The 26,025-nt window shown below is 34.6% G+C and overlaps 2 protein-coding genes and 1 pseudogene across 3 annotated transcripts; 2 read left to right on the top strand and 1 right to left on the bottom strand.

Annotated features, from left to right (window-relative positions):
• Positions 1 to 753: 753 nt before the first annotated feature.
• On the top strand, positions 754 to 3,831 carry LOC143538002 (NAC domain-containing protein 90-like). Its single transcript, XM_077031646.1, has 3 exons — positions 754 to 1,025; positions 1,455 to 1,747; positions 3,577 to 3,831. Exons 1-3 carry the CDS (start codon positions 863 to 865, stop codon positions 3,814 to 3,816), a joined length of 696 nt encoding a protein of 231 aa, XP_076887761.1. The 5' UTR covers positions 754 to 862; the 3' UTR covers positions 3,817 to 3,831.
• An 8,639-nt stretch (positions 3,832 to 12,470) lies between these two features.
• LOC143537996 (carbon catabolite repressor protein 4 homolog 1-like) lies at positions 12,471 to 21,294 on the top strand (annotated as a pseudogene). Its single transcript, XR_013136176.1, has 11 exons — positions 12,471 to 12,747; positions 18,123 to 18,861; positions 19,010 to 19,096; positions 19,211 to 19,291; positions 19,376 to 19,462; positions 19,578 to 19,664; positions 19,893 to 19,946; positions 20,040 to 20,131; positions 20,222 to 20,335; positions 20,715 to 20,862; positions 20,997 to 21,294. The product of XR_013136176.1 is annotated as a carbon catabolite repressor protein 4 homolog 1-like (transcript).
• A 742-nt stretch (positions 21,295 to 22,036) lies between these two features.
• LOC143537997 (putative protein kinase At2g41970) lies at positions 22,037 to 25,583 on the bottom strand. The gene is made up of 7 exons (XM_077031642.1): positions 25,465 to 25,583; positions 25,139 to 25,395; positions 24,153 to 24,279; positions 23,810 to 24,083; positions 22,634 to 22,766; positions 22,320 to 22,406; positions 22,037 to 22,239 (listed from the first exon to the last, which is right to left on the bottom strand). The coding sequence occupies exons 1-7, from the start codon at positions 25,556 to 25,558 to the stop codon at positions 22,111 to 22,113; spliced, it is 1,101 nt and encodes a 366-aa protein (XP_076887757.1). The 5' UTR covers positions 25,559 to 25,583; the 3' UTR covers positions 22,037 to 22,110.
• Positions 25,584 to 26,025: the final 442 nt, after the last annotated feature.

Below are 26,025 nucleotides of genomic sequence, written 5' to 3' on the forward strand. Positions count from 1 at the left end.
TAATTCAAAAGTATTTTGAGAATCACAATTAAAATAAAAGACCTTTTTTTATTTTTATCGTTTGATAAATCCCGTGTAATACACAGGTTCAAAAGCTAGCTAGTATCAAATATTTGGACAAAAAAATAGGAAGTGAATATTAAATTAACAAATTTTGAAGCATAAATTTTAAGAATGGTAAATATTATTTTAATATTATAAATTTGTTAAAAATGGTGAGGTTTAATATGAGAGTATAGATATAGATATAGATAGATATAGATTGAATATTAAGAATCCTGGTCATGTTGCCATTTTCTCTTCGGTGGTGTGGTAAGGTAGTTAACCTGTGAAACCGGAGGTTAAGGTTATGGTTCAAACCCTATAAAATGCAAAAATTTTATTTAGTCGTTCCAAAATAAAGAATCCAGGTCATGTACTCTCTTAACAATACTAACTTAAATTATCTGATTCACATACTGAATACATAAGACATTTCTCTCTATGACTAGGCTAACATGATAACATCAGTTTTTTGCAGTTATTCTCACGTCGGTCAAATATCTTAAATATGACAGTACCAGCAAAATCCAGTTGGTCCTGCATCACATTAATCTATTGTTAATTTGGACCAAGTAAATGATGCATGCATGTGTACTATTGTCCCCTCAAGAATCCACTTTTCTAGACACTCAGAAAATTCCTAGAAAATGTTTCTTAATTCTTCTTATTCTCTTTTCACTCGGTTACAATATCCATAGTTCCACATCTACATCTATATATTAACATGCGTGAATACAACACGTTTTGCACCGAAGATTCATAAGGGACAACTTATTCGCACATTTTACTTGAAAAGAAGACGAAACAAAGATCGAGATCAATGACGCCAGGGTTTAGATTTTACCCAACCGAAGAAGAGTTGATAACGTTTTATTTAAAGCACAAGATACAAGCTGGCATGAACCCGAGTGATATAATGCAACGTATTGATCGTGTCATACCGCAACTTCATGTTTATGATTTCTGTCCATGGGATCTCCCTGGTTAGTGCTTCACTTTTCATTTTACCCTTTATTTTAATTTGTTTCTCAAAACATGCAAATTTAAAGTTTCTTTGTTCATGTGTTTACTAATTCAAATCATGATAAAAATATTATTTTAAGCATTTAAGAACACACTTCTTTTTCATGCATGATCACAAAAGCTATTTAAACTAATTTAAAACATGGTTTCTGTTGTCCATGCAACTATAATACATTATTTGAATTAATATATTTTAAGGTTTAAAGTATCTTAAGCCCTGCTAACTTTCACACCTCTATAAAATTAGAACCAAACGAGCGTTTACCCTTTAAAATGCTTTATTATGCATGTGAAGGTAGTGCATAAGACTAATAAAAAAAATGCTTACAAGTCTTTATTTAAATCGTCAGTCTAAGGAAATTGTTGTTTTTTGTTGTGAAAAATGGCAGAATATGCGGGCGAGGTTTGCCGAGGAGACCCCGAGCAATGGTTCTTCTTCATTCCTAGACAGGAGAAGGAAGCCCGAGGTGGCAGGCCCTCCCGCCTCACGAGTTCTGGTTACTGGAAGGCGACAGGATCTCCGAGTGTCGTTTACTCGTCAAGTAATCGAGTCATTGGGATCAAAAGAAGCATGGTGTTCTACAATGGTAGAGCTCCCTCAGGGATGAAGACTGAATGGAAAATGAATGAATACAAGGCTTTCCAACAAGAATACTCCTCAAACACTAACACTACACCTAAGGTATAGTTTCTATGAAATCAGTCTATAAAATTGATGTTTCACGAGGGTGTAAACGAGCCAAGACAAACTTGAGCTCCCTAGGCTCGTGTTCGGCTTTCTTAACTTATAACAAAGGCTGAGCTCTATGTAAACTTTTCAAATTAATTTTGGCTCAGGCTCTTAGTTATTATTTCATAACTTTATTTGTATTCGTACATAGTTACAGCTTTTATGTATTCATGATTGCAATATTAACTTATATAATATATATTATCTCTCTATTTTCATCATAACTAATTAAATACATAATAGTTATCATGTAATACATATTTATTAATATACTAATTATCATATCTATTTAGACCCAATTACAAATTTTGTCCTTTAAAATAAGACGAATTACGGTTCGTGTCCTTTTTTTAGTTTCCTTGCAGGCGGTGTACTTTAAACATTTTTTTCCTACACGTTACGTCCTTTACGCTAACTGGGTTAGAAAAACTCAGTTAAATACCCTCACGTGAGACGCATGTGAGGGCATTTTTGTCTTTTCGTATGTACCTGCAAATTTATAACACCTTCCCCCTCCTTTCTCTCTCTATGCCACCACCATCACCATATCACAACCACTCCGGTCACCATACCCCCACCCACCCCGTTGCAGATTCCATTCCATTCCCACCGCCGCCGTCAACCACCCATCTACAACCACCACCACCACCACTACCTGGTCAACTCTCCATTAAACCTCCTGGTCGAAACCCGGCCACCACCACCACCGAATCCGGCCACCTCCAACCCATCCACAACCACCGGATCCGGCCACCTCCAACCCATCCACCACCACCGGATCTGGCCAACTCCAACCCATTTCGTCTCTACCTCCACCACCACCAAATCATTAACCCTAGAAACCCTAGATCTCAAACCCACCAAATCACCCAATTTCTCTAACTCCGACGACAATCCAACACTGACCCACGAAACCCACACCCCCAGTTCCCACCACCACCTCCGCCGCCACCGTAAACCCACCGGATACCCTGTTGGATATCCATGAGCAGATCCGCCGCTGTAAACCCGCCGCACCATCTTCTTATACAGAGACAGGTTCCTCTACAGCAAGTTAAGCCTGGACTCCCCTGTGATCTGTCGGGCCTCAGCAGTGACAATGACAAGATCAGATCTGACGATGTTGGAGTAGTCAACGAAGGCGGTGATGTTGGTACGAGGAAGGAAAGCGGCGACGTTTTGGAGGTCAAGCATCTCACCTCGGAGCTTGTCTGCGTTGACGTTAACGAGTGCGATCTGGTCGGTGATGTTGGGTTAGGATAGTCTGTGCTACAAGGGAGAAGAGTAGAGAGAAAGAGAAAGAAGACGAGAAGAAAGAGAGAGTATATATCTAATAATTACTATTTATTTTCTACAATAATATATTTGAACCACTTCGTTGAAAAGACAAAAATGCCCTCACATGCGTCTCACGTGAGGGTATTTAACTGAGTTTTTCTAACCCAGTTAGCGTAAAGAACGTAACGTGTAGGAAAAAAATGTTTAAAGGACACCGCCTGCAAGGAAACTAAAAAAAGGACACGAACCGTAATTTGGCTTTTTTTAAAGGACAAAATTTGTAATTGGGTCATCTATTTAAAGAGTGCTCGTTAACATATAGTCAAGCTCTCTCTTGGACTCATTTATTAAATAAGTTCAAATTTGATTTCTAGCTTAATTCAAGCTTTTAACAGCTCGATCTTAAGTTGCTCTGGGATGCTAGTCTAATTTACCCTGCCATTTTATAAATGTCTATTTCTCTATTTAATTATTACTAATTCAAATTGATATTTAAAATGTAGTTGATGCAAGAAGTGAGTTTATGTCGAGTATATATAAAATCAAATTGTTTGAGGTCGTTCGACCGAAGGCCAGCGGCACCAGTTGATCATCAAGCCTTTCAAAACAACGACCATCATGCAACCACATCAACTGATTTTATGGCTCAACCAACAACACAGATGATTACGAGCCCATTTGATTATAGCCAAATGATCGAGGATCAACCCTTGTGGGAGTGGGAAGAAAATCTTAACTTGTAACTTTGTAAGTGTCGTGGATTGTCAAGAAAGTTAAAAAATGGTTGCTTTAACCAATGATGTTTCAGAACCTTTTTATCGGTCAGATCGGTGAACTAGTAAGATAAACGGTCCGGTTATATGAAAAAATTAGCTTTAATTTTAGTTATTTAATTGATAATGTACATGCAAACCCTAGTACGAACTATATGTTTTGACATTATGTATATATTACGTAATGGTGTTGATGTTCAAGTAAAATCCTTAGCTAGTGAATATATTTTGTTTCATTATGGTTCACTACTACAAAGCAAGGAGATGTCACATAAAATATAAGCGCTCCTTATATAGATAATAATAGATGATTAGGTCACCTTAAATAAGACAAGGTGTCAATTAAGATCTACTAAAATTAAACAACGGGCCAAAAAGTAAATTTATTATAACACTTGTTAAGTTAAAAAGGATTTAAATGGGTTTGATGATCGAGCATCATTTAATATACCACTACAATGGTTATTCTTTGCATTCACCACCTACTCGTTGTTATTGACACTGTCACCGGCTCACCGCAACTCGTCCACCAACTCAACACCGTCATCACCACCATTGACACGCCTACCATCACTATTGTCGCCATTTTGCCAACGTCGCTTCTGCCATCACCATTGTTGCCTACCCGCCCCATTGTCAGCGCCTCTACCATGTACAATCATCGGTGCCTCCACTACCTCGTAGCTGCTATACCACCACCGCCTCTTCCACTGGCCACCCTAAGAAAAATATCAGGTGAACCAACTTTAATTTGTTTTTCATAAACGACTTATTTCAACCAGACACAATTTTGACTAGAACCTGTTTTGAAGCAAACCAAATTAACACTTTTTAATAAAAATGACTACACGAGCTCATTTTACTAAGAGCCCGTATTGGCCTAAACCAGTTTTGGCCCCCTTCTAGTTTACTTGTTTCTTTGACAACTAGAGTTTTCTGATCTACAACATACTGCATAAATACGGTTTTGTTCGCGAAGTAAAAGCAAGTGCTTAATAAATGAAAAAACAGAAAGATAGAATGTTGTCTGGCTTCATAATAAAAGCCATGTCGTGTTTACATTTTGTTAATACTTAATAACGGAAATTAAGTCAAGATAAAGACTTTGTTTCTCTTGTGACGAGGCTTCAAATCTCGTTGATGACATAGAAATATTATTATGTTAATTAAACTTAATTGGAGAGTAGTCAACTACAAATGTAGGTGATGAAGTCAAACTTGCGCGTTCTTGGAATCCGTAAGACCATCTCTAATAGGAGTTTTTTAGATATTCTTTAAAGAGAGAGAAGATGAGTTGGATGAGAGAGGGTGGAGTAAACTTCTTGATGAAGAATCTTCAAGAACTTGTATGTGAGGGCCATGTAGGAGAGAGGAGTGATAACACTAGAGAGATAGTATAATTTGCTGGGTCATGTGTCTGCATACAAAAACATCACATAAGAATTTATTTATTGGTGATGCTCTAATAGCTACTAAGATATTGCATATGACTCGTTGTGAACAATATGCAATGACTCGTTCTATATATATATATATATATAGAAGAAGTATAGTTTGAAAGCCCTCTTGAGCTGAGAAAACCCGTGAAAACCCTTTGTAACATCGAAAACATAAAAAGGAAAATGTTTTGTTTTTTTTTACATTTTTTTAGTAATTTTTATATATGTTTTCAAGAGAGAGAAAATGTAAATAAACTTTTACATTTTTTATTAACTTTAATTGTGAAAACATGTGGTTGAGAATGAGTTTCTAGAATTTTCACAACTCAAGTGAGTTTTTATTCTAACCGAACCCTATATATATATATATATATTCCCTAGCTCGTGTTCTTGACTTAATTAATGAATATAATATATAATCATTTTGACTCGTTCTTAATAAATCTAGAACACATGTTTTTGTATAGCAAACGACAGTAAGATGGAAGTTTAATTTAATAATATTAATCAAAAGCCAAATCTAAGAAGGCAACTAATATTACAACTAATACAATCATCTTGAATAGATAGAAGTAATCTAAAAGTAGGTTTAAAATGTTAGAGTACTATTTAAGTAATAATATGTATTGTGTCGAGAAGATTTTTTTTAATTCCCCCTAACTAATTGGAATCGATCAGATTTATTCAACAGTCAAAATTGAATCTAGTCGGTTAACTTGGTCAGATTTTGACTTGAAAAATAAAACATAATTTCTATATCTATAATATTAAAGAACGAATATCATTTTTTAAATTGATGTATTTTGTTATAAAGATGTATCTTTTTTATTTATATCGATATTCACGTATTTTGTTATAAATGTTAGTAAATTTATGATATTTGGCATATATATTATTACTTGAAAATTAATTGTGTATTTTACCATGTTTGAGTACTCATCGGGTACTCTTAACTCCCCAATTAATCGACTTGGGAGCGCCTAACGATTTCTGCAACCATTTTGATAGTAATCTTTTTTTAACTTTAACGAGTCATTGGATGATCAAATTAACATTCTACGGTATATCTCTTTGCTGTAAAATATCATAAATTTTGAGACATATTGTTGAATCACCTGTTATCCTAATATCATTATCTTCAACTTTTCTCTTCAGCTCGACCACACGTTGATGATTGTGAGTTTGTAGGTTATATTTGTTTTTAGAATCGACAATAATGGTTTGGGCTTGCGTATATCAGGTGCGATGGTTTGTGTTGAAGTTCGTTGTATCGATGTCTCACTATCTTTTCTAAATGTTTGTTAAGTGATCATTGATGTAAACTACATGAAAAATAATATCTATTTATAGTTAAAGACTATATGTTTGTGTACGTGTTTAAAAAAAAATAGCACAGCGTTGTCTATGTGCTCTTCAAAGACCAATTTTAACGTTGCAATAACTTTTTCCATGTTTGGACAAACTGTTGTGATGACTTCGAAAGCCCTATTGAAGGTGTTAGATGCAATGTTATAAGCATGTCAGTCAACACCAACTATTAATGACTTTCAAATTTTTGGAAGCACCATACTAAAAGTAACGAGCGGGTCCGTAAGGGGCTCTACCTTTTGTTCTTATTTAGGAGCATCGTTGTAACTGTGCTAGACACGTAATTGTAATATACATGTTTGGTCATTTGTAGTGGAGGGGTCAAAAGCGCGTATTTTTCCTGTCTCGCCAACAAATTATAGAAACATGGCATTTTAACAGTTTTATGCATAATAGTTGAAACGCTTATAACAAATAAATAATTTTAAAATTATATAAATAAACTAATTCAAAGAGGTGGGACGATGGAGGTTGGTTGAATTAACGATGGGATCACCTTCTTCTTCTTCTCGCCCAAGACACCGTCCTTGGAAAAACAACCATAATCAAAAAGAGCCAAAATGCCCCATGTGGCTGACATGTGTAGCAGTGTTGCAGCGTTTTAAGAGTGCCACGTGGGATAAAACGCCCCACTATGCATTCAATTTTGTAAATAAACACTACCTATTAATAAAATAAACTTTGAAAAAAATATATTACAATAGTTAGGCAAACGTCTATTCCCCTTTAACAAGAATAAAGAAGTTGATGTCAAGCATTGATTCATGTTCCTCCTTTTGCTATTCTACTTTTCTTCTTGTTCTTTTTGTTAAAAGACTTGAGAAATTCAAACTCAATAATGTTGCCCTTTTAGCTACTTGACAATCTTCAGATTCAAATGATAATACTTTATCCATTTATACAATACAATAAGCAAATGACACAATATATATTCATTATGTTTATTATTTAGGTTTAGCAACTTCAGTTGAGGGTACACAGGTGTTTTCTTAATTGAATCTGGCTCAGAAAAATTAAAACACAAACCTAATAAGATTTGATTTTGTTTTTGAGTTTCAAATCAGGTTAGCATTCAAACCGAAGTAAGAATTTACATTTGAATTTAGTTTGTAACTTTAAAACTATATCATGAATGTAACAATTCGGGTTGTATAGGAACCGAATCAAGCATGAACTCAATTGTTCAACTGGTTACAAATTCTTTATCTATTTAAGAGCATTCACATTGAAGTCTCTACATCCATATTTTCTATTTATATCTATACTATATAATAAATAAAACTTACAAAGTGCCATATGTTATCAATAAATTAGTCCTTACAAAAATTTTCCATCCTCTTTCTTATTAAATACATTTACCATTTCTCTTTCTTATTAATAAATTTTTATTTTATTTTTTTTACTTTTTAATCTTTCTTTTTCTCTTTTTAATAATTCTTTCCTGATTTAAACAATTTGATATCAACATAAATATATTATATTAGTTATTGATGTTAGGTTTTTATAATTAACCAATTTTCACGTTGATTTTGAATAATGATTCCAAAAATTAAGGTTTTATAAGAAATGATATTATTGGATGAAGAAGCAAGATTAATTTAAATTAAATTTCAATTTACTTTAACTTATTTAATATATATGATTATTTAATAAATTACAAGTCTTTTTCTTTCAAACTCTGAAAAGTCAAATTCACTATTGATGTATTCGAAGTGTTTATTTTAACTTACACGGGCGGGTTTCTTTAACCGGTTAAAATATCAAACATGGTTTAGGTCAAAACAATTTATGATTTGAATGAGTTTTGGTCCACAAGTTGGTTTTAAAAAATAGACATTTACAACTTCTTTTTTAATTGATTATTTAATCAAGCCATCATTTATGCTAAGTTCATCATCTTAAAAATCCACAAAAAATATAAACACTAAACTATATGTTTTGGTTTTTCAGGTGGATAAAACAACTTATCTTTAGAATTCAAATGCTAGACATTAGCACACCATTAATTATATGATAAATTGACTTTGTATATTCTTCTATTATTAAAGATTTCAAATATATATATATATATATATATATATATATATATTTCTTTAGTGAGCGAGGTATGCTTGCACCGAAAAATGAGGTCGTTCAAGAAATTAGCAAGCATTTGCTATCCATGTTTCTGGGAGATAAAAAATATTACCATTCTTCATATGGTATCTATTATACATAAAATTACACGTTACAAGAAAGTATTGGTTTCATGATATTTTAAATGACCTCAAAATCTTAGGTTGTCAAGTTATAGATTAGTTCTAACTTCTAAAAGTCGATGTTGCTTAAAATATTAACTAGAAAATTGGTTTATGCAATGAAACTAAACTATATGTGAACATACAATATGATAACCGCGTTATAGAAGCCAAAATCATATCCAAAAGTAATACTGAAAGTCACACTTTCTTTCTTTAAAAAAATCCTATACCATTAGATAAAATGATTAATTTCAAAGTATGAATTTTTCACTTTTTTTTATTTTGCATTGAAAATTAATAAAAGTTAAGTCAATCATTATAGATGGTTGGTTTGTTTTTGAGACAATTTATTTTAACTCATTGTCAATTATGTGTTACATTATCTAGAGTTATAAACAAAAACAATGTGAAACTACTAAGTTTTGATATAGAAAGTAAAATTACAAATAAAACTACAAATATTGTGTACAAAGAAATATTTAAAGATTTGTGAATTTTCTAATTTTTTATTTCCATATTGTGTAATATATAATATATTCTGTCATATAATATATCTTTATATCTTTTAAACATATTTTTTGTAATTTACATTGTGTTATTATTTAAACAAATTTATTTATTCTAATCCGTGTTACCGGTAGCTAACCTAGTATAATATACCGATAAATATAGGAAGCAAAACATTCAATTGGATTTTCCATAGTTGAGAAAAATCAAGATGACGAATTGATATAAATGCATTCAAGTAAAAAGATTAATTTTGAAATAAACTCTCTAATTTATTAACCAAGCAAATAAATGACATTAGCTGGTAAGGGTCACCGTAGTTAAAAAATTCATACCTTTAGACCACTTTAGTAATAAGTTTACAACTATTAACTATTAAAAGGGGTAAAATATGTGCAACGCACGACAACCAAAGAAGCTATTAACTCTTAAATTATTGAGAAAGATATCTTATAATGTGAATGCTATGATATCTTCCACTTTTGGCAATTTTCATGGAGAAAGCGATACTTCCTCAAGTCAAGAAGTGAAGGATGCATGATTAGACGTGTTAGAAGAAAGAAGTCATGAGTATGCAAATTAGAGGGAACAAGAGACAATTCCCATATAACCTTCAGGCAATTTCGGTTACAATTATGAACTATTAATTGGGTCAAAACTATTTCATACGAAAAAATTAATAATTTAAATAACTCTGAAAATAAATGAAGCATGAATTTAATTATCAAACAATAGTCAGTAATATAGGAATAGCCTCCAATTGTATTTGTGTTTAGGGTATTTATATGTTATGGTTGTCAGCAAATAAAATAAACTACTCACTTACTACGAATTATACGAGTGAAAACACGGTCCGTGTCTCTATGGATCCGAAGTAACTAGATTATACCAAACCGCTATAAGTATATATACGACTGCTTTAAAAAAAGAGAATTTTGAATTAAACTTAAATTGACAAAAACAAAATTAACAATTATAACGAGTTGCTAATAAATTTGGAAGTCTAATATTGAACGAAACAAAATTAACTATTAAAACAAAATTCACATCATTCAAACTTCCAATTCATCTAATGTGCAAGTCTAATCCCACGCCATTTAGACATCGTGTGCCACATCGGGACAAAAGTATGAATTATAATCAAACATACATGTTGTTCTTTATGTTCAATTAGATTGAACAATTCTATGATGATTTAGGTTTCTAGACACCACAAAATATTATTTGTTACTTGTATCAAAAATTAAAACTCGATTAAGATCTAAAAAGTGACGAGTTGATCAAGTTTATTACTAACCTAATATCCTGAGTAGATTCGGGTTTTAAATCACCATAAAAAAAATCTGTAGCCAAGCCCAATTACTCTACCAGCCCAAACTTGATTTTATTTTCCGCTCATTACTTCATGAGTTATCGGCCCAATTTAGTTATTAAAGTTTACAACAAATTTATTTGCCAACCAAAACAAACAATTTCATCTACTTTTTGAAGATAACGCCAATCTTTAATATAAACTTTATGGCTGTTCATTTTAGCATAAATATTTCCTTTTTACTCGTTTTTGCACTCACCTACAAAAACATTAATAACAAGCTAAACTAGATTATGTTCCATCAAAACAAGCGTGTTACAAAACTAAGATATATATATATATATAGGATAAATAAGTGATATATGATTAAATATTTATGTTAAAGTGCAATAAATTATGCCTAAAAATGCAACCAATATCGTTTAATTTATAAGATTTGAAAATTTTTAAACGAGATTCGCAAAAAAGAGCTGACTAGATAATAGCAAAAAATTAATATGCACTAAGGTGTCCACTCTAAAGTCATAATCTTTGCTCGCTCTATTCTTTACCCAAATAAGCCATTGACTCAACCTAAGAATACCACCAACTTATAACCAAGTATCAAATGTATAGCTTTTTGGGTTGAGCAAAGCACGGGTTGATTTAACCGTGAACGAACCCAACGAGTCAACATTCAATATCCGTGTGTCTTGGTTATCAGAAATATCAGACCGGCCCAGGCAAATTTGTGTCTAGAAGTTATATTTAATTGAACAGGGTTTAGAAAATTTATTATTCAAAATGACATGGTTTTGATTAGTTTTGTAATTAAGGTTAGATTATTGTTGTTGTTGTTATTATTATTATTATCAGTTTTTGAATTGCCGCGTATCAAGACTTTATGCTCGTATGAAAGCAATATGCGCCCATGCGTGGTATATTCGAGAAATCGATCCTATAGCAACTTTATGTATTTGCACCTGAAGCTTATATGGTAGCAAACTACATATACCATATGGAATGATATGACAATATGAGATGCCAATACAACAGTCAAAACTACATATCTTATACTGTTATGCCAACATAAGATGTTATACATTCATTATAAATAAGACGTGGCCACGCATCATTGCCCAAACTATATACATAATAACTATATACTAAATAACGTAGAGCGTAAAATGGTCCAAGGTCACCCGTGTTCAGCGAGTCATGCATAGTAATGTTATGACTTCAAGATCAGCAAATGTAATTTTTAAAAGATTGGGTTTTGCTTTTCAAAAAGAGATACCGGCGCAGCTTGTTGCATGCCTGTCTTCTGTTTCGATGTAATCTAAACATTTAGAAAAGAAATGATGCATTTAATTTTAGGTAGAAAACCGCAATAACCCGTGTCTCACTCATCACATTATTTTTCCTTTTATTATTATAAATAATGAATAATAATATTTTTGCATGATTAATATTATTCAAACACGCCCAATCACAAGACGACAATCATCAAAAGTGCATCTTCTTCTTCCCCAATTTCATTCATAAAACCCTAATCAAATCAAATCAAATCAAATCAAATCAATCAATTCAATCTTTTAACTCCGTTCATCCATAATCCCTTCATCTCCCAATCAAATCAATCAAACCCAATTTTCAATTTTACCCTCCAGCCCAAATCCTCAATTTCAAAATCAAAAATTAGGGTTTTTTTATTTCTTGATTTTAATCCCAATCTCGAATCTTTAATTTGATTTTATAAAATTGGTGACATGTAATGGCGGATCCGCCTAGTATCTCTCAACCCTTTGATTCAATTTCAGTTTCCTTGAATATTATTGAATTAGGGTTAGGGTTTGATAATATTATTACTATTACTAATTGTGGTGATTAGTAGAAGCATGCTGAGCGTGCTGAGAGTGCACCTTCCGTCCGATATTCCGATTGTGGGCTGCGAGCTTTCGCCGTACGTTCTTCTTCGACGTCCTGATCAGTCTGTTTTCGCCGATGATGTGCCGGAGTCTGCACCGGTTGATGGGCATTTTTTGAGATATCAGTGGTTAGTTATTGTTGTCTGATCATTTTATAGATTTTAAAGTTTGTATCTTGCTTGACAGAATTTAGCTTGTAATAGATTAAGTGCTATATTATGTAAAACAAATTAATGAGGGTCCTTTAATACGGAACCTAAACTGTGAGAACCGCATAAACACTTGTACCTGATTAGGGGAACAATGGTAGCTTTAGTTATTGTCTGCTCATTTATAGATAGTAACTTTTGTTTCTTGCTTTATCAATTCGGGTTCTTGTTAATAGAGTCTAGCTTAGCTTGTATTAGATTAAATGCCATATAAAAGTATTACAATAGCAACATAATAGCATATTGACATTACTTAAATTGTCCTCAAAGAATATAAAACAAAGAGATGACATTTGAACACTAAAGTTTTATCATGTTTTCTTTGAATGTTAAGTTATGATTACATTTCTGTTTTATATCTATATATAGCGATTGAGGGTCTTTCAACACGGGACCAAAACTGCGAGAATTGCCTGAGCATTTGTACCTAGTTCTATAACTGTGATACTTAAGGCAATATAAGTCAAAATTTAGTTAGATTCTTCTTGGATCAATGAATCAATTGTTGGGTTCGTAGGCCTTGTTGGCCTGGTTTATTATATGAAGTCAAAAGAGGAGACGGGTGTGGGCGGTCGGGCCCAAGCCCGGCCCGGTTTAGATTTCTTGCATAATAATTTACTAACCCTAGTTCAGTCTCTATATAAACAACATTATGTACTTGTAATATTGGTCACTCAATAAAGATATACCTAGTTGCCACCCGTGGACGTAGGTCAGTTTAGACCGAACCACGTTAAATCCTCGTGTTCGTTTACTGCTTTCGTGTCGTGTTCAGTTCGTGTGTGCGTTTAATCCTAACAAGTGGTATCTAGAGCTTAGGTTCGGATCACACGAAGAACACGTGAACCAGCCGAGTCGCCGCCAAACCATCCAGCCGCCGCCACCCTACTGCACTAGGGTTCCGCCGCCGCTACGGTTCTCCGATTGTCGTTAGGGTTTACGCCGCCGCTGTTTCGCCGCCACTAAACCCAGCCCGACGATCGCGACTAGGGTTCAGTGCACCGCCATACACCACCGTAAGCCAACGCTTGTTGTTTTTTGAGTTGCAGAAGATAGGGTTGATCTAGGGTTTCGTTTTTTGGCAGCCGCCAAATTAACCCAGCGGTCACCGGGTTCGTCTTGTTGGTCATCAGTTCGATTAGGGTTTGCCGGCAGTAGTGCCACCCTATTACCGATTTGTTCGATCGTCATTCAAGAAGCATCAACCGCTAAAAGTCGTGTCGGGCAGTCTAGCCGACAGAACTGAGTAACCAGCTGCCGTTACAGGTTTGTGGTCGAAGTATAAGTGTGGTAGCCGAGCAGTGAAGCCGGCCTGATTACCTGTTATCGCTGATCAGCCTAACCAAACCAAGAACAAGTTGAATCAGGATTCTATTTTTCATTGAAGAATCGCTGTCAAGTCAGAAGAAGCGTTAAAGAAACGGAGAACCAGTGCCAACCGCGTTTGTCAGGTTTATCGTTTCAGTTTAAAGTTTCAGTTTCTGATTTTCAGTTCGATATTCCGCTGCGTATAAATAGGTTGATTTTTTAACAGAGTTCAGTAGAACAATCGTTAAGTTCAGGCTCGTGTTGCTGTGTCTGTCTCTGTTTTATCCAGTTTTTCGTTTTAGTCATTGCTATGGCAGAAGACGGAAAGGTTTCGATACAGAAGTTTGACGGACAGAAGTTCGGTTGGTGGAAGATGCAGATTGAGGCACTACTTTGTCAGAAAGACTTGGATGTAGTGCTTGAGGATGAAAAACCAGAAAAGATGTCAGAAGCAGATTGGAAGAAGTTAGACAAGAAAGCTAGGGCTTGTATTACTCTGTCGTTGTCGGAAGATGTGGCGTTTAACACCATGAAAGAAACCACAGCACGTGGTATGATGGAGGCGCTATCCAACATGTATGAAAAGCCTTCGGCAGCGAATAAAGTCTATCTTATCCGAGAGCTAGTGACAACAAGAATGAAAGAGGGTGGGTCAGTTACAACTCATATCAATAATCTTAATTCGATCTTGTCCCGCTTAGTGTCAGTTGACATTAAGTTTGATGATGAAGTTCAAGGCCTCTTGTTATTATCTTCTTTGCCCGACAGTTGGTCGCAAACAGTGACTGCAGTTTGTAGTTCGTCTACAAATATTACTTTCGATGGGATTCGAGATCTGATTCTGGGAGAAGATTCAAGACGCAGAAGTTCAGGTGAATCATCAGGCAATATGCTAGTCACAGAAGGTAGAGGTAGGGGAAAACAGCGAGGCAGTGGGAGCAGGAAGAGGAGTCAGTCGAAGACTCGTAAGGATATTGAATGTTGGGGTTGTAAAGAGAAAGGACACTTCAGGAATCAGTGTCCGAATGGTAAGAAAGAGGTGAACGTTACAGAAGACGACACAGATGACGGGGTCAGTAGTGATGAGGCTTTGGTTTGTAGTGTTGAGAGTAGCGTTGATGCTTGGGTGATGGATTCTGGTGCATCGTTTCATGCCACTCACTGTAGTGAAACGATGAAGAATCTTAAATTTGGGGATTTTGGAAAGGTTCGACTAGCGAATGATGATATTTTAGAGGTTAAGGGTATGGGAGACGTTGATTTGATAACTTCAGCCGGTACTTCTTGGACTTTGAAAGACGTGAGAGTTATTCCAAGTTTGAAGAAACGTTTGATTTCAGTTGGGCAGTTGGATGACCAGGGGCACGATGTTAAGTTCGGGAATGGGCAGTGGAAAGTAGTCAAAGGGAATCTTGTGGTTGCTCGTGGCAAGAAAATGGGTTCGTTGTATATGGTCGATATGTCACCGAAAGGAGTGGATCCAGTTTTGGTGAAAGACAAAATCCGGTTCACAGAATCTCGTGGGCAGAAGAAGGTTCGTTTTGCAAGTAACAAACCCAGAGCCAAAGTGAAGATTCAGGATGAACGAGCTAGGAAGGTTAAATCAGTTGGGGGACATCGTGACAGTGGGAGCACAGGTCTTCAGTTACAGTTCCAGGTCGACAGTGGATTAAGAAAACCAGTATTCCAGCTGTAAAAGTCTCTCCAATGAATTACTTGCTGAATATGGAGAGTGTTTGTTCTCAGGTTATCTCAGAATCCGGTAGTTCGTTACAGTGGGAGCCGGTAGGGACAGAGAATGGGTCAGGGGCAGTTTCAGCCGTGACTGACGTGTTGGAGCTCCGGGGAGCTTCAACGGGCCTTCAGGTTAATTGATGAGAAGGCGGTGGCAACTAGAAGAAGTTTAATGTTCAGATTACAGAAGTACAATCAGGAGTGCAGACGAGAGTACTCAAGGCCTCCGAGTGGGAGATTGTTGGGTTCGTAGGCCTTGTTGGCCTGGTTTATTATATGAAGTCAAAAGAGGAGACGGGTGTGGGCGGTCGGGCCCAAGCCCGGCCCGGTTTAGATTTCTTGCATAATAATTTACTAACCCTAGTTCAGTCTCTATATAAACAACATTATGTACTTGTAATATTGGTCACTCAATAAAGATATACCTAGTTGCCACCCGTGGACGTAGGTCAGTTTAGACCGAACCACGTTAAATCCTCGTGTTCGTTTACTGCTTTCGTGTCGTGTTCAGTTCGTGTGTGCGTTTAATCCTAACATCAATCAACTATACACATTAGTTACCATACGAAAACTTTTTTTTTTCGCTATAAAAATTTCATCTTTAGTGTAAGTGTACAAATAAAATGACCAATTTACCCTTTTTAGTAAAGTTTTTTAGATTATTACCACATTTCATAGCATACATCAATTTGAGTTCTTGCTGACAGAATCCAGCTTGTATTATAGATTACATGCTATATGATATATAAAAAATAAAAAAATTTGATGTTGTTTGAACCCTAATTTTATCATATATTTTTTAATGTTATAAGTAATGCCGATATTTCTATGTTATGCATATAAACACTTGTACCTGTTGACAGAATCTAGCTTCATCATATCACTAGTGTATGTCTGCTCAATTAAAGATATTAAATTTTGTTTCTTGCTTTATCGATTTGATTTCTTGTTAACAGAATCTAGCTTGTATTCGATTAAATGTTGTATTATGTGTTACAATAGCAACATGGTAACATTACTTATATTGCGCTCAAAGAATATAAAACAAAGAGATGTTGTTTGAACCCTAATTATATCATCTTTCTATAAATGCTAAGCCATGCCTATACCTTTATGTTGTATGTGTGTATAGGGATAATATCATAATAGGTCCTTAAATACAAAAACAAAACTGCGAGAATCGGACAAACACTTGTACTTATTACTTTAACTGTGATGCATAATGCGATATAGATCAAAATATAGTTAAATACTTTTTGGATCAATAAACTAATAAACTATTTTCATAGACGTTGTGATGGAATCTGCACCCATTGACGGCCATTTCTTGAGATACAAGTGGTTAGTTATTGGTTCATTCTATTAGTATTGCATGTCTGCTCATTTAAAGATATTAAAGTTTATTTCTTTCTTTGTCAGTTTGATTTCTTGTTTATAGAATCTAGCTTAGCTCGTATTAGATTAAATGCTGTTTAAGTATTGCACTAGCAATTGGCAGCATATAACATAAGTGCATAACTTAAGTTAAGTTATGCCTATATATCTGTGTTATATGTCCATATAGAGAAACAGGGTCCTTTAATACAGAACCAGAACACTTGTATTCATAAGGCGATATAAGTCAAAATCTAGTTACATACATTTTGGATCAATGAACTGAAAAAATATACACATTAGTGAATTTGAATTGTCATTATATTTGTGGTTAGTGAATCACCCTCTTACGGAACTTGAAACTCAGTATGCTATTCTTCTAATTTGGCCCTATCTTAACGATCTGATACTTATTAGTAACCGTATGAAAATATGTTTCTTTACGTTACAATTTTATCTTTTGTGCAAGTGTAAGAATAAAATGACCTGTTTACGCTTTCTAGCAAAGTTTCATAGGTTCTTCTCACATTTCACAACACACCTCTTCTTTCTTAACAAGAATGCCCCTTTTGCTCTTTACGTTTACTACTCACGTAAATAATCAAAAATCCCATTTAAAAACATGTTTCTTTGTGACAAAAATCGTCTTTAGTGCATTTGTAAGAGTAAAAGGACCAACTTACCCTTTTCTAGCAAAATTTCATAGCTTCTTACCCACATTTCACAATAAATCTCTTCTTTCTTTAACAAGAATGCCCCTTTACTATTTTCATTTTTTACCCCCCTTGAATAATCAGAATATGCTAATAAATACATATAAACACCCCTTTTATCACTATTAAAGTATTAATCAGCTTACATTTTGTCAAATTATGCAGGTACCGTATACAAAGTGATAAAAAAGTTGCAATTTGCAGCATACATCTATCAGAACAAGCCACTTTGCAATGTTTAGGTTGTGTTAAAGCCAAAATACCCGTTGCCAAAAACTATCATTGTTCCCCTAAATGTTTTTCTGACGCATGGCAACGCCATCGTGTTCTTCACGAGCGTGCCGCGACCGCTATTGCTGAAAATGGAAACGAAGAAGATGAAATGTTCGGTCGATTCGATAACAATAATAATAATAATCAAACCTTATCTAGTTCACAATCCCTCCCAAGCCTTACAAACGGTGCATCCACACCGTTATATCCTGCATCTGTGACACAGAGAAACGGTGGCGAAACATGGTTTGAAGTCGGGCGGTCCAAAACCTACACACCAACCGCTGATGATGTCGGTCACGTTTTGAAGTTTGAGTGTGTGGTTGTTGACTTAGAAACAAAGTCAACAGTTGGACCATTGAACACTATACTGACATCACGGGTGATCCCAGCTCCATCCCCTAGCCCTCGGCGGTTGATTTCAGTTAGTAACGCTGACTTGGCGGCCGGGAATTTGGATTCTTCCATGGGGAATTTTACAGTGTTATCGTATAATATTTTGTCCGAAACGTATGCCACAAGTGATTTATACGGTTATTGCCCTTCGTGGGCCCTTTCTTGGCCCTATCGTAGACAAAACTTGTTACGGGAAATCGTTGGATACCGAGCGGATATAATTTGTCTTCAAGAGGTAATAATATATCATCTGATAACTAGTTTATAATAACTGTTTGATTATTTAGGGGTCATAATCATTTTGGATAATCTTGATATTAGTCTCTTCAAGAAAACTACCTTATCAAAGGGTAAAGTAAAATTGCTTATTTACCCTTTTTCAGGTTCAAAGCAATCATTTTGAGGAATTTTTTGCCCCCGAGCTTGACAAACATGGATATCAGGCTCTATACAAAAAGAAAACCGCTGAGGTTTGTTTCACATTTTATCATTTTTGTAAGATTTTGTTATGATTAGCACATGACACTTTTGATCAGTATTCTTAAAAATGAGTTTTGTTGATTCTAGTGCGTGTTTGGTTACAGGTTTTCAATGGCAGTATGACTATCGACGGGTGTGCGACATTTTTCCGGCGAGATAGATTTTCACATGTCAAAAAATACGAGGTATAGTTATAAATGTTATATTTTTCTTTAAATGATGTTTTAGTACCATCATTTTACTAACTGTACATTAGTTTACACATGTAGGTCGAGTTTAATAAAGCTGCACAGTCTTTAACTGATGCTTTAGTTCCTAGTGCTCAGAAAAAATCCGCTCTAAGTCGGTTGGTTAAGGTATATTGCTATTTGCATACAGGTTTTTTTTATTATTATAATTTATGTTATGCTGTTGCTTTTTTTAATTGGTTTAATGTGTTGATTTGTGTACAAATTTTATGGTTTGGAACAGGATAATGTTGCATTAATTGTTGTTCTAGAAGCAAAGTTTGGTGATCTTGGTGTTGATAATCCAGGAAAGCGACAGCTTGTTTGTGTGGTATGATGCTATCAATTTATTAACTTATTTACTGTTCAGATAGTTTCGTACCCATGAAAAAAAAGATTATTAAATGGTAAAATAAAATGATTTTATTGCCCTTTTTTAACATAATTTGCCAAACACTCAACTTATTATCGGATTGTTACGCCTTCAAATAATACACATTATAAAATATGGAATCTTTTATTAGTTGAAATTAAGATTTTTTACTTCTATGGTGTGTAGGCAAATACACATGTGAACGTTCAACAAGATCTAAAGGATGTCAAACTATGGGAGGTAATTAATCATCTTGAGCTCTAGTTAGAGAAAGTATCAGTTATTAATATATTATATATTTTCTTAAAAGATTTGAGATATTTCAATTTTCAGGTTCATACTCTATTAAAAGGTTTGGAAAAGATAGCTGCAAGTGCTGTTATACCAATGTTAGTTTGTGGCGATTTTAACTCGGTTCCTGGAAGGTTTGTTGTTTATTTCTTTTGTCATCAAGATAATAAAAAAGCATTTCGTTTCGGTTTCGTCTGAATTTGAATCTTTCAAATTTATTGCAGCGCTCCTCATGCGCTTCTAGCAATCGGGAAAGTTGACCCAATCCATCCAGATTTAGCGGTTGACCTCTTGGAATTCTTCGACCCGCCCCTAAATTGACTCACGCGCTACCCTTGGTAATTTTAAGATTTAGTTATTTATCAAAGTTTTCCTACAAAAACTATTGGCACAAGTAACTGGTTTGGGTACTAACTTTAAAACAGATGATTTCTTGTATGTATTATTTTTCGTTCAAGGGTACTTTGGTCATTTAGCCCAAACTTAACACTTAACAGAAGTTAGTGTTAAACCAACCTTGTTACAAAATTAGAACCACAAACCCTAAACATTATACAACTTTTCAAAGATAGTACCCAAAAGTCCAAAACTGTTACTTTGCCGATATCGCAGGGACTCTGTGTAATTAACTCTTATTGTTATAGCTATTATTATTATTACTAATTTATTTTTATTTTTGAAAAGTTTGAATCTTGATGATGGGTTTGTGTTTAACAGGTGAGTGCATACTCGTCTTTTGCAAGAATTGGAGGTGGTCTCGGTTATGAACAACAAAAGAGGAGAGTGGACCCCGCTACAAACGAACCGTTATTTACAAATTGCACACGGGATTTCATTGGTACCCTCGATTACATATTTTACTCGGGTACGTCTTCAAATTTTGTGATAATAGATAAAATGACCAAAAAGGCATCTCTTTGTTGATCAAGGAGTGTGTTTTTCGATATTATTTCAATACTTGTTTAAATTGTTAGTTTACAAGTCTTGTATATTATGCAGCGGATAGTTTGAGTGTGGAATCTTTATTGGAGCTTTTGGATGAAGATAGTTTAAGGAAAGATACCGCGCTTCCTTCACCAGAATGGTCTTCTGATCACATCGCATTAATGGCTGAATTTCGTTGCAAACCGAGAAATAGACGTTAATCTTGGAGATAGAAGTTAAAAAAAGAAGAGAGAAAGCAATGGGCAGAAGCTTTTAAATGTAAGAGTAGATCAAAAGCTGTTATTTTACAGACTGTTGTATCATGCTATCATTACCATTGTCTCATATATATTTATGTTTTTTTTCTTTTTTTAAATAGAAAGATAATTTGAATGGTATCAGGCTTCAATATAATGCCCACCCTGTAAATTTTTCTTTTTTAAGAGAATTTGATGTTTATTTCTTGACTTGAGACCCCCCCCCCTTTTTTTTTACCCAAGTAACCTTCTATAGATGATAATGTGGTGCTAATTTTAAGCGAACAAACGAACATGTTTTCTTGTTATCGTTAAGAAAATTAGCATGTTTGTGCGCATTTGTTAATATTCATAGTGGGCACCAATTAAAAGTAAATGATATCGAAATTAAATCTACGCAATACCTCATGGGCAATTAGGAATTTAGTATTATTAATAATTTAATAATTAACATATAAATGAGCGGCATATATATATTCGTTTTAAGTTGTGTCCGTCTTTGTTGGTTTGTCAAATAAACGAATGTAAATGAACTTTTTGTTTGAACGGTTTAATTAAATGTTCGGTTTTTTTAAACGTTTAGTGTTAGGCCACATTTTATCTTTCTATAAAGATTAATATAGTAAAAACATATATACTTTTAGTATTTCATATTAGCCATCACATGTTTTCATGCACTTATATTGATCAATCTTATCAAAAACTTTTCATTCTTACGACAATAACTTGTCACAAATGCTCACAAATCAATCAATATCATCACTAACATCATACAAAACTTTGAAAACTTGAACAAATTACAAATGGGCTCTCTATACCACCAGTTCTACTTCTGGATATTTCTACAAACAGTACAATGTCACAATCAATTTCTAGTACATTTCAAACTAGGTTTCCTAGATAAAAATCAAATAATATTTCTAGAAATTTAATCAAGGAGCTTGATGTTCCGAGCCTGTTGGTTTTGCATTGTAAAGTGGCTGCAAAGCCTTCACAAGAATTGTCATATTCGGCCTGAAATCGGCTTCATATTGAACACATAATGCTGCAACTGCTGCCATCTGAGTATAAACACACGTAAGAACACTCTATTTTTATAATCTTAACTTTTTTATAGAAGTTTAAAAAAATATGAATTGACCTTTGCAACCGCTTTTGGAGGGTAGTCATTATTTAACTTCGGATCAATACATTGTTTTACTTTATCCTCACTTAACTTCGGTGTCGCCTGTATAGAAATTACTTTTAGAAAACAGTAAAGCTAAAATGGCCAATTTGCCCTTAAATGGTATGGAGTTGTTCACAAGATTTCTATTCTTTCATCCATTATTGAAGGGCAATTTGGTATTTCACAAAAAATTGAGAACCTTAGTATTAAAGATTATTATTATTATTATTATTATTATTATTATTATTATTATTATTATTATTATTATTAACAAGACAAAGACATACCCAAGTAACAAGACTTTGTTGACCTTTAGGCATTGTGTGGTCAACCGGTTTTCTTCCGGTCAAAAGTTCTAGAAGAACGACTCCAAAACTATAAACATCGCTTTTCGAAGTTATCTGCCCCGTCATTGCATACCTAAACCAAAAATCGTTAATGATATTAAGATGAAAGTCCTCATTAAACCTTAATTATTTATAAAAGCGATAGAGAAGTGTTTATAGGTCAACCCAGCCCGTAATAAACAAACTAGGCCTGCATACAAACCGAACGAATGCGAATGAGGCATATTTGTGTTCATTCGTTTATCTTTAACCGAGCATGAACTATTTAACGAATGAAGTTTCTTGTTCGTTTTCGTTCGTTAAGCTAATGAGCATTTTCGTTCGTTAACAGTATAAACGAACGGACGTATACAAACACAAATGGACGAACCTAACTTAACATAGGTGAAGAAACATCAATATGTTGGAACTAAAAAATTAATAAAACTAGACTAAATTGTAATTTGTGATATTTTAACTTCATAAAACTATAATAAATTATAATGGACCTAAAAAATACTAATGAATATGCAAACAAATGAACATAAATGAATGTAAACGTACAAACATAAATGAACAAACGTCCACAAACGTATATGAACGAATGAGACATGTGTTCATGTTCATCATCATCATCATCGTACTCAGTATATCCCACCAATAGCAATGCTATGGTAGGGTCTGAGGAGGGTAAGATGTAGACAACCTTACCTCTACCCCATAGGGATAGAGAGGCTGCTTCCGATGAGACCCCCGGCTCGATAGTAGTTTTGCATCAAGCCTTGGACATAAGGCACATAGCACTCAATCATCGGGACACCGGCTGATTGGTGCATGTGCCCTTGTCTTTCGGCTATCAACGCCACCACATGATGCCTGATTAACCTTCCCCCACTTTTAACGTTATTTTCACGAGATTAGTAAAATAACGTCAAAATTAGTGCAATTTTACTTTTGCCCACCCGAGAGTTCACACATATATACATTATATGCGTGCACCGCCAGCAGGGCATCATGTGTTCATGTTCAAATGAACAAAAAAAATTGTTCGTGTTCGTTTTTTTATTAAATAAACGAACTTTCCACCGAACAGTTCACTGAGCATTCAGTTCGTTTACAGGCCTAAAACAAACTTACTCTGGAGCATGGTAGCCAAACGTTCCCAAAACTCGAGTCGAATGCAAACGGGCTGCAGTATCAGAAGACTGACTGCTCAAATTAAAATCAGCCATCTTTGTTTTACATTCGTCAAATAATAAAACATTGCTGGACCGAACATCACGATGTACAATCGAAGGTTGAACCTTTTCATGTAAATACTCAAGCCCTTTTGCTGCACCATATGCAATTCTAACTCTTTGAGTCCAGGTCAGCGCAGGGCCCGGTTCTGCCCCTTGTACACCCTTTCTTCCTAGAAAAAGACACCAAATTTGTTGTAAATTTTGAGTATAACATTGCAAAGAAAATGAAAATTTTGTACCATGTAATACATCGTGCAAAGAACCCATGGTTGCATATTGATAAATCAAGATTCGGTTGTTTGCTTCCAAGCAATAACCGAGTAACTCAACGAAATGCTCGTCTTTTAGCCTTGAGACGTTGGATAACTGCATATTATTCATAAATGGTGAAACATGAATATTAGTAACAATCTTGAACCAAAACATTGTTAATGCTTAGCTAACATAATGTGGGAGGTGGCAAGACGAGCAGATGGTTGAAACGGTCAAATGGTGTCGGGTTTAAATGGGTAAATTTCGGTCAAAACAATCTAGGTTGGCCCGTGAAAATGTTTTTCCATAAAGAATTAGTTGCACGGATGTTCCTGTGGTTTCGTAACACTGCACAACTTTAGTCCCCAAGTTCCAAAACTTGCAAATTTTGACCAACTGTTTGCTCGAAAGTAAGTCTGCTGGTCCGTGTTTTGGCCAAATGTGAAGGGGTATTCTGGTCAATTTCACACGCACTTAACAGAACAAGTTAGCCTCCATCCCTTATATGGACCAACTTTATTATAATCATAATCCACTGGTTGACTGTTGACCTAATAACCTTTAAGTTCATTTATTTGATATGACCCGTTTGAGATGACATGCAAACGAAATCGACCCGTTTAACAAAAAAGTCAGGAATTATCTCCTCAGCATATATATTTTTGTGCCAAATCATGTCTTTCTTATACATCATCATATTTACATTTACACAATGCAATATACTATTTAAGGTTATGTTTGGATTTGCATTTTAAAATAATGATTTTCTGATTATTGAAACTTAAAGTAGCACTAATCAGTTTCATATCAACTGAAGTAAAACTGATTATCTAAAGATAAATAAAGTTACTTATTTACAAATTCGACACCAATCTCACAAAAAGTTGTCATTTTGGTCTTTTAATCTACTAATTCTTTAATAATCAGAATAACCAAACACTGAAACATCTGATTATCCAATTAAAGCCCTCACCTGGGCTACAAAATCATTATCGGGCTCAGGTGACGAGCTTGTATCCAGCTTTTTAACTGCCACTTCTTCACCAGTACTTAACTTTCCATAAAAAACCCGACCATAAGAGCCTTCACCAACCAAAGACTTTGTACCAAAATTACTTGTGATCTTATTTAACTCGTTTAATGATATTTCTGGTTTGTCAATCGGTAACGGCTTTTGAACCGGCCCACTTCTTGCAGGCCCTGTATTCCTTGGCTCTCCTCTACTACTTCCTAAAACACAAAAAAGTTTGGCTATGAATTATGTATCATATTATGTATGATTTTATAAATGTTGTATACCTCCATAAGGCGGTCCTCGAGGTGCTGCTGTGGTGACATTGTTGGAGGCTGCACCATCATAGGTGTCCTCTTCAGAACCTCCACAGCAAGACATCCTTCAAATAGAAGGTTTATGCGAATTCACAAAAAAAAAAATACTATCTTTTCACCAAACCATAAACTTTTGCTTGTGATGATGCTCTCTAAAGGAATCCCTGCATTATGCATATTTCAAACAATCAAGGCCTAGAAAATGTTGGTAGGTATTTCATCAAACATTTAGCATGCATAAACAGATTTAACCATGGGAAATTACTAAAGTAACTATGCTTGACCTTTTTTCTTTCAAAAATAAGCATTTACTTTTTAGCCTACAAATAGACATGTTGCAAGTTTACACCACATATGCTAAATAAGCTAAGCCTTAGCTAGCACTTTTTGCCATTAAAATTGATAGAAATTCAATGGGCCCATGACCCTCTAACCAACCAACCAAGAGTTAACACGTGTCACATGTGGGTTAACTTAGCCTGCAAATGCATTTCCTTAGCCGCTTATCTTGTAAGCTAAAAACTGCATTCG

This window comes from Bidens hawaiensis, unplaced genomic scaffold, assembly GCF_021521415.1.
Source record: "Bidens hawaiensis isolate Kalapana, Puna unplaced genomic scaffold, B.hawaiensis_p1.1 tig00011464_1, whole genome shotgun sequence".
Classification (NCBI taxonomy): domain Eukaryota; kingdom Viridiplantae; phylum Streptophyta; class Magnoliopsida; order Asterales; family Asteraceae; genus Bidens; species Bidens hawaiensis.

What these genes read in the sequence shown, in the direction of transcription:
- LOC143538002 (XM_077031646.1), top strand. Translation starts at nt 863, where the DNA reads ATGACGCCAGGGTTTAGATTTTACCCAACCGAAGAAGAGTTGATAACG. An exon ending in CTGTCCATGGGATCTCCCTG is followed by an intron (nt 1,026 to 1,454) that starts GTTAGTGCTTCA and finishes GAAAAATGGCAG; the next exon opens with AATATGCGGGCGAGGTTTGC. An exon ending in ACACTAACACTACACCTAAG is followed by an intron (nt 1,748 to 3,576) that starts GTATAGTTTCTA and finishes TTTAAAATGTAG; the next exon opens with TTGATGCAAGAAGTGAGTTT.
- LOC143537997 (XM_077031642.1), bottom strand. Translation starts at nt 25,558, where the DNA reads ATGTCTTGCTGTGGAGGTTCTGAAGAGGACACCTATGATGGTGCAGCC. An exon ending in TTTGCACGATGTATTACATG is followed by an intron (nt 24,084 to 24,152) that starts GTACAAAATTTT and finishes GTCTTTTTCTAG; the next exon opens with GAAGAAAGGGTGTACAAGGG. An exon ending in AACAAAGTCTTGTTACTTGG is followed by an intron (nt 22,407 to 22,633) that starts GTATGTCTTTGT and finishes ATTTCTATACAG; the next exon opens with GCGACACCGAAGTTAAGTGA.